The 8,974-nt window shown below is 37.4% G+C and overlaps 1 protein-coding gene across 1 annotated transcript; it reads left to right on the forward strand.

The window, feature by feature from the left end:
- Positions 1–759: 759 nt before the first annotated feature.
- LOC308349774 (large ribosomal subunit protein eL32-like) lies at positions 760–1,215 on the forward strand. The gene has a single exon (XM_080814629.1). The coding sequence runs from the start codon at positions 796–798 to the stop codon at positions 1,201–1,203; it is 408 nt and encodes a 135-aa protein (XP_080670755.1). The 5' UTR covers positions 760–795; the 3' UTR covers positions 1,204–1,215.
- The last annotated feature ends 7,759 nt before the right edge of the window (positions 1,216–8,974 follow it).

An 8,974-nucleotide genomic window follows, 5' to 3' on the forward strand; every position in this document is an offset into this window, starting at 1 on the left:
GTATGGCTTAGAAAGGAGGCTGGGATCAGATAAACAAGCCTTAACAAACTCTACGGAGACATCTTAGAGGTGGTCCTGTAGGCCCTTTATCGGCAAAGCACAGCACTTGACTTAAAAAATCCTTTATTTCACACATGAGTTTACAGATATCTTGGGACAAATTTCTATAGAGTTGCTGAGCTTAGTAAGTTATGTATTTTAGAAAAGAAGTATACCAACTTTACTGTACTTTGATGTGATAGGTATTTTTAATATCTATCTGACTGCAGTTTTTTAAGAAAAGCCAAAATACACCCTTTGAAGATGAAGATATTATAAAATTATAAGCAAAACGAACGTTTTCAACACGGAAAAGATTAAAATGATTAGAAATATTTCCCTTGTCATGTGATTTTTGTCTCTGAAAACTATGCACACACGTGCATGCACACACACACACACGAATTATAAATATTTTCAAACTTGCCCTCTCGAAGAACTTGGGAGTAGAATTTGCAACTTGTGTCAAAATAAGAGATGGATGCTTTCAATTTTTTTTTCAAGAACAACTCAGTATAACAAGAGAAGTTTGCATACTGAATTTCAACAGCATAACAAGTCTTTGCATAGTTGGTGGACAAGATTGCAAAATGTGGTTCATAACATGAAGCAGTCAACAAATTTTCCCTTTTGATTCTTCATTATCATCATGAAGTAGATTTTCAGATATGTAGCCATTAAGATCAAGTATCACAATATGCCCCTCTCTTCCTCGGCGCTGTCTGTGGAGATAGCAGCCATCTGTTACTGGGCACCATGGCTGCCCTCAGACCTTTGGTGAAGCCCAAGATAGTTAAAAAGAGGACCAAGAAGTTCATCCGGCACCAGTCAGACCGATATGTCAAAATTAAGCGCAACTGGTGGAAGCCGAGAGGCATTGACAATAGGGTGAGCAGAAGATTCAAGGGCCAGATCTTGATGCCCAACATTGGTTACGGGAGCAACAAGAAGACAAAGCACATGTTGCCCAGTGGCTTCAGGAAGTTCCTAGTGCACAATGTTAAGGAGCTTGAAGTGCTGCTGATGTGCAACAAATCTTACTGTGCAGAGATTGCTCACAACGTCTCCTCCAAGAACCGCAAAGCTATTGTGGAAAGAGCAGCCCAGCTGGCGATCAGAGTCACCAATCCCAACGCCAGGCTGAGTAGTGAAGAAAATGAATAGACAGCTTGTTGTGCACGTCATATTTTTGTGTTAATAAAACCATAAAACTACAAAAAAAAAGTATCACAATATATTGGGCTTAGAACCATATGTTCAATTTGAAGTAATTTAACAAATCAGATGAAATTTTTCAAAAATAATAAATCATTTTAATACAGTTTTCCCTGTATACATATGTATTTATATAACATATGTTCTATTATTAACACATTTTAATATTAAGAACAATGTATTTCTTTTAATTATTTTAAATATCTATTTTGGGTATGCACAATAAAGAACTAAAGTGAGATAATTCTATAGCACATAAATGAGATAATTTTAATATACAATACAAATTATTTAAAATTTATAAATCAGTCTGTTTAAAAGTATGTATATAAGTTTTGAAGCATCACATGTATGAATTTTGAGTGGGCATATTTCAAAAAATTAAAAAAAATTTCTTTGAAATATTGAAATAAATTTTTATTTATTTCAGAAATAGGCCTGTATAAATAAATGTTTGGATTCTGCTGCTATGGAGAAGGTAAGTCATTTGTTTTCTATAAAGGACCTTGAACTGACTTGAATAAATCATAATCTTTGATCCATGACTTGCTCTATCCTTTGGCCCATGAGTAAACTCCACCCTTTGAGTTTTTAAGATATATAGTTAGATATTTAAAATTTGTAATAATTATCCATGGACCTACAATCCCCCAAAACAGCTAGGACCTTAACAGTCACTTGCACTGAATCACATCCCTTCTATCAACGTATCATCCCCTGCCTCCCTACACTCACAGAGTTCACATCTTAAATCTTGTGTTTATCACTGTCTTGTTTTTAAATCTGACTTTGTTTTAAATTATATTTTCACTTCAGTATTCAGAAGCTTACTTATCAGTTTTCAGCTTTAGAAAAAAGGTATCATACTTATGGGTTATTTTGGGATTTACTTTTGTCCCTTAACACTGCACTACCAAAGTCTATATCAGCATGCTGCTGTAGTTGATTGGTTTTGACTGTGAGTAAATATTATATTGTTTGACATGCCATAGTTTTTCATCCACTCTCACACTAACAGGTATTTATGGGACTTCATGTTTTTGCTATTGTGATCAGAGCTTCTGAAAACATTTGTGTACCTGTCTTCTGAATAAGTAAACATTTTTCTGGAATATATAACACTGGATCACAGGATATGTGAAAAATTCACTTTAGGAAGTGTTTTCCAAAATGTTTTCTGTGGTGGTTGTACTCATTAATCTGTCAGTGGTTTTCCCACAAGAGGTTTAATACAGGATTTCTGTTTGGGGCAAATAACTCTGGTGGCGATGTTCGGGGTGATACAAAGTGAGGACAGACAGTCTAGAATGCTCTGAGGGAACCATGCCTCATAAGATTTCAGTTGTCCCATACACTTTTAGAAACCTGTGCTGTTTTTATTAATTATAAAATATGTATTCAAAGCCATTTTTTGAAAAAGCCCTTTGTTGTCACATCCAACAAGACCACAAACTCTAAAACACAAAAATTCTGGAGATACCCACTATACTGAAGAATAGTATAATATACATATATATATGTATATATACTATATATACACTATACTTCTCACTGGCTCCAGTCTCCACACCTCCCCCTCAAGGCATACATAATCATAGCCACGTGGAGATGGATGCCTTAATATTAACTTTTCTCCAGTGACAAATTTCCCTATTGGTACCACAGGGCAACATGTAGAGGAATCTCTAAATGTTCTTTTTTCTGGGGCGCCTGGGTGGCTCAGTGGGTTAAGGCCTCTGCCTTCGGCTCAGGTCATGATCCCAGGGTTCTGGAGCCCCACATCGGCTCTCTGCTCAGCAGGGAGCCTACTTCCCTTCCTCTCTGTCTCTGCCTGCCTCTCTGCCTACTTGTGATCTCTGTCTGTCAAATAAATAAATAAAATATTAAAAAAAATAATAAATGTTCTTTTTTCCTAAACTTTCCTTGCAGTAACCCTGGAGAAAAAGAGCTCTGACTATTCCCCCACTATTGCTCAGTTTTTCCTAGTCTCCAAATTCTGGAGCTCATATCCAATCCATCTGAAAATCTGTTGGTTCTTCCTTCAAAGTAAGTCTCAAATCATGTCACTCCACAGCTTTCCATTGCAACTACACTGGTCCAAATCAATTCCTGTCTCTTATACTCTTTCTTCTATCTTGTATTCTACAGACTCTTCTCAGACCATTCATCTTCCAAAAACATGAGTCTGATCATACCCCTTCTCAATTCCCTCAATGCGATTTCATCTCATTCAGCTTAAAGTCCTAATCCCTTACCTGTAACTCATAAAGACCCTATCTGGAATGACCTTTAACTGTGATTGCATTTCCTGTCACTTCTCGCTGGCTTCCTTCTCTCCTGCCTCATCAGTGTCCTTGCTTTTCCTCAAATGAGTCAATGATGATTCTGCCTCAGCACATGTGAGTTGTTGTCCATTTACTTTGGATATTCTTTCTCCAAATGTTGACAGTGTTCATTTTCTACATATAAACCTAATTCCCTCACATTAAGGATGCTTCTGGTCAAATGTTATCTCCTGAAGCCTTACCTTACCTTCCTTTCAGAAATGAATCTCTTCATTCTTAGCACATCTACTCCCACATCTCTACCCACACCTACTCCCAGATAGGTATCATAAATACATTTATCTGTCAATTGTCATTTGCTCTACTAAAGTATAAAACCCCTGCGAGATTATTTTTTTCTGTTCTATTCACCACTGTGCCCCTAGCACACATTACAATGTCAAGCACAAGGTGCAGCATTCAGCAAGTGTCTTGAGTGAATAAACTAGAGTCTGGCTCATCTAGAAATTTCCACAACTTCCCAAGAAATTTATCCTCTGTTGTCTTTCTTAAAGATTGTAATAAATGATTCAACAACATCAAATTTTTGCTAAAATACTCACTTGTCTAAGTCTGTTTTTTCATGTCAGGCTTCTGCATAATTTCATTTTTAGAAAGTATTCTGCTGAGATGGTAATTTTTAAAACCACTCATATATAATTTTCTTAACACAAGTAGGGTTGCGCTATATTCCTATTCTATGGATGATGATATTAGACTTCAGAAGGTTTAAGTAATTTGTTCAAAGTCACATGGATTTTAAGTGCTATGATTCAGATGGGAGCCATTTCCACCTCACTGTAGAGTTTGTGATCTTATCAACTATCCTGGTGTCTTCAGGTCCTCATTGTATTAAAGTAACTGCATTGAATATAAGATATGATGACACAGGACCAAAAAGAAATTAAGTATGTTAATAAACAGATATAAATCATTATTTCAGAGAATTCCCTGAAGAGCAGTCTTTAAAATGTCTGTTGGGATGGAGGAGCATGAGATATGTATTGGCAAATATTTTGTAATGGGCTCTGTTGTACCTCAACCAACGTCATGTAGTATTAGACCAGGAATGAGGGCAGAGTAGTCAGTGGGTACATGGAAACCTCTTCTGAAACTGCAGCACTATGGATATATTGAGCTGCCTTCCTAACCAAGAGCATTTCTCAGTAGGTGCCCAGGAGAATGGGACATCTATGATCCATCTGCCAGAGAGGTCCCACCTGGATCCAGTGATGTTTGCTGTTACTCACTCCAGCCTATTGTATGGCAAAACATATGGGGGAAGGTAAGAGTGATTCATTTTAAGAGGAGCTCCATCATATTAAACTAGGCATTGCCATATGTTACCTTAAACAATAAATGTGGGGAGATTTTCAGTCAGTGAAAACAGCAGCAAAAATAAATATCCAGGGGCGCCTGGGTGGCTCAGTGGGTTGGGGCCGCTGCCTTCGGCTCAGGTCATGATCCCAGCATCCTGGGATCGAGCCCCGCATCGGACTCTCTGCTCAGCAGGGAGCCTGCTTCCTCCCTTCTCTCTCTGCCTGCCTCTCTGCCTACTTGTGATCTGTCTGTCAAATAAATAAATAAAATCTTTAAAAAAAATAAATATCCATAAAACTAAATTCAAATCCCTTCATTTAAAAGTCATGTATAAAATTAAACTGTAGGCAATAGATAAAAGCCAGCAATACCGCTGTGTATTATCACAAACTACTTAACTGTAGGAAAATAAAATCAGAGAAAAATTTGAGAAAGTACAATTAAGACTAACTTTGAACAAATGGAATTTTATTTCCTTGTTCTAATTAAAAACAAACAAATAAAAAACAGCTGTTGAGATTACTTGGCTTCAATTAAAAATAATATTGAGGGCTTTTCTCACTCATGTACACCTGACATATTTACCTTGCAAAGGAACCTGACTAAATGTAGAGAATTGGCTTCATTCTGGAGAGGCTCAGCACAGTGCACTAATAATTAGGACACCAACTACAAATTAGTAAACTTTGAAGCTCAGCCAAAACTTGAATAAGAGATAAAATGCAATTAAAAAAATAAAACTATGCAACTTTATTGTAAAATATAAACATTTTAATTCCCATTAAGAGTCTTAAGAAATAAAAAAGTCTCCGAAGAAGTTGTTCTGAAATTCTTTTCAGATTCTTTAAGTATTATTTGTCATATATGTATGTGTATATATACTTTGTTTGAATTTCCCTTCTAGGTGATAGGATATAAGAGCTTTACACAACTTAAATCAAAGTACCGAGTGCCCCAGTATAAACCTGAAGGAATAGGTTGGTAGTAACGGCTTGGTCCTCTCTGAATTGTGCTAGATGGGAAACATTGGGAACTGAAGATTAGAAACAGTTACAGATAAAATCTGTGTTGGTAAAAACATCCAACAACAGGAAGTTAAAAGAAATGAAGTAAAGCAGGTTATGTACACCATCTGAAGATACTGTGGTAACACATCCTTAGCAATAGTTGTTGGTCTAACAGGCATACCAGTAAGATGGCACAAGTAGACACGTAATAATATAAGTGGTGACTGTCAAGTATGTATGGTGATGGGAGTTTAATCCTCGACAGAATCATCCCAGAGACTCAGTATAGGGATCATCACATGGCAGTAGAGAAATGGTTCCCCTATGAAAGGAAGAGACTTAGGGCTAGGATAAGTCCTAGTATTAACTGGGAGTCAGAAATAGAATATGGACTAACCCTATTAAGTATTAAGCAATAAGTATGTTACAATGTTTCAGTAATTAAATCTGTGTGGCATTTGTCATGAATAAATAGACTCGCAATAGAATTCAATAGAAAAATAAAGTCCAAACATGGATCTAGATATATGAAAATATAGCATCCAGTACAAATCAGTACTGAAATGAAAGGGTATTCATGAAATTGGGTTGGGACTATCAAGTCTTTATGGAGGGTCAGAGGCTCAGGGACTATGAGAGACTCTAATTCCAGGAAAGCCCAGTACATATCAGCTACAACTACTCAAATGGCATATAGCACGGGGATGAAGTGGGAAGATTCTTGTATTAGAAGCCTATGGGCAATGTATGGCCACTACGGTTCATCTAGAGACTCTAGGACACACAAACAGAAATTGCAAAGCCTTCTAAAGTGAAAGAGTTTATAGGAGGTACTGATGGGAGGGCATGTTTCATTGCAATTTGGACAGATAGTAGAGCCCTCTGTTGGAGAGGCCCCCTTCAAGGCAGTACAATTTGCAAAACAAACCGTCCTCAACAGAGTTGTAAAATCCATTTTTAAATTTTCAAATTTTGGGGCGCCTGGGTGGCTCAGAGGGTTAAGCCTCTGCCTTCGGCTCTGGTCATGATTCCAGGGTCCTGGGATTGAGCCCCATATCGGGCTTCCTGATCGGCGGGAAACCTGCTTGTATTCCCTCTATCGCTGTGTCTCTCTCTGTCAAATAAATAAATAAAATTTTAATAAATAAATAAATAAATAAATTTTCAATTTTTACTTACGATCCGAAAAAGTTTTTAAAATGTTGGGCTTGTTTTAATGTCGTGGAAGCTGAAAGAGTTGACAATTGTTCCTTAACATAATCAAGAATTGAGTGGCCCTCGGTTGACCATGTAATTTTCCAAAATTAAGCTGATATGGCAGGACTTTGCACTATGTGTGAGCCAATAGCTTATCACCTTTTTCAGAAGCTCCTTACTGAAGATTTCTATGTTCTGAATGAGTGTGTCAAATGGATTTCTTCAGAGGAGGCTATCGTCAGTGTGATGTCACACTTGGGCTCCTAAAAAAAGTTGAATGTGGTTAAGGTCTTGTCCAAAAAGACCATATATGATGGCAAAGCCACTGGTACCTCATGGGAAGGTGTACCATGTCACACTAAAAGGCAAACTGCCTGAGAAACTGTTGAAATAGGCATTGAACAGAACATTTAACCAAATTTACAATAGGAAAACATTTATCCGTTGCTCTTTGGATGAAGCATTAAGGTTGTAATAATCCTTTAAAGATTTTATTTATTTATTTGAGAGAAAGAACAAAGATAGTGACATAGAGCAAGAGCAGCGAGGAGAGGGAGAATCAGGCTCCCTGCTGAGTAGGGAGCCTGACGTGGGACGAGATCCCAGGAGTCTGGGATCAAGACGTGAGCCAAAGGCAAATGCATAACCATATGAGCCACTCAGGTGCATGGTTACAACAATCTACCACCCATTCTTTTAAGTTTAAGAACAGGCCAAATTGGCAGTTAAATGGAAAAGCAGTGGGGATAAATCATCCCTTCACTAAATAGTTCTCATATAAATGGGTTTCAATCTTGAAAGTCTGTTTTAATTTACATTGAGCCATTTTAACTATTTTACTTGAGGAAGGGGTACTGGTCTACCAGTTACCATTTTGTCAAGCTCATGTGTAAGTTCCAAAGACTTCATTTAATTTTAAATTAAAATATACTTTATTACTCATTAGGTCAGAGCAACCATGCTTATTTTGCAGTATTTTAGGGTACTAGGTTCTATGGCCATGGGAAATTTAGGCAAAGTCATCATTCTGACACTTAAGGTGAAGCATAACTATCTGTCCTTTATTTTATATTTAGTAATTCCCCTAAGATACCTTATTTAAATTTAGTGGGATACCCAAGTGTAACTCTAATTCGAGCTCCACTATCAATTAAAGCCATGAAGGTTTGCCAGTTGTTGCATTTTAGAAGGTGTTAAAGTTAATTCAAGATCTGTAATGTGGAGGAATAAAAGCCAATCACCACTCTTTTTTATCTTTTTGCTGTATAAACTCTTTTGGTCAATTCTGGATTTCCAGTTGGGTCAACTGTGAGCATTTGGTTCAGCTTTTCTTCTTGCTCTGTATCCATCTTTCCTTCCTTCCTCTTTTTTTTTTTTTTTTTGTGGTTAGTGTATATATTTTGGGGGATCCTTTCTACTCTGATCATATTCATAAGTTTATTCCTCCACAGAGTCTCAAATCAGTATCAACAGAGTCAGAGGCCACCCCAACACAATGAACAATTGAGCCCTTGGCTCTGCCGATCCACCCCATACATATTTTTCCCTAGAACTCTAGGGATCAGGATTTATCTTTGTGTTAGAAGCACAGGCAACAGCAGCAGCTGGAGCAGCAAACACATTTTGTAGAGTCCTAATGAGTCATCTGCCTTCAGGAGCATAGATTTCAGCATGCTACATAGTAATAACTTTTCCTCCATGTAAGTGGGTCTACACAGGGTACAGGATAGGAGTCCTTCCCCTGAGTCCTCTGTCCAACAGAGGCCAATGCTGGGTTAAGACGTACAACTAGGGGTCGTAGAGTGAAAGTCATTCTCCCGAGCCTAGCATCTCTCACTGTTTATGCTGGAATCAACATATACAATCATTCAG

The sequence above is a fragment of the Martes martes genome (assembly GCF_963455335.1).
Source record: "Martes martes genome assembly, chromosome: 9".
Lineage (NCBI taxonomy): Eukaryota > Metazoa > Chordata > Mammalia > Carnivora > Mustelidae > Martes > Martes martes.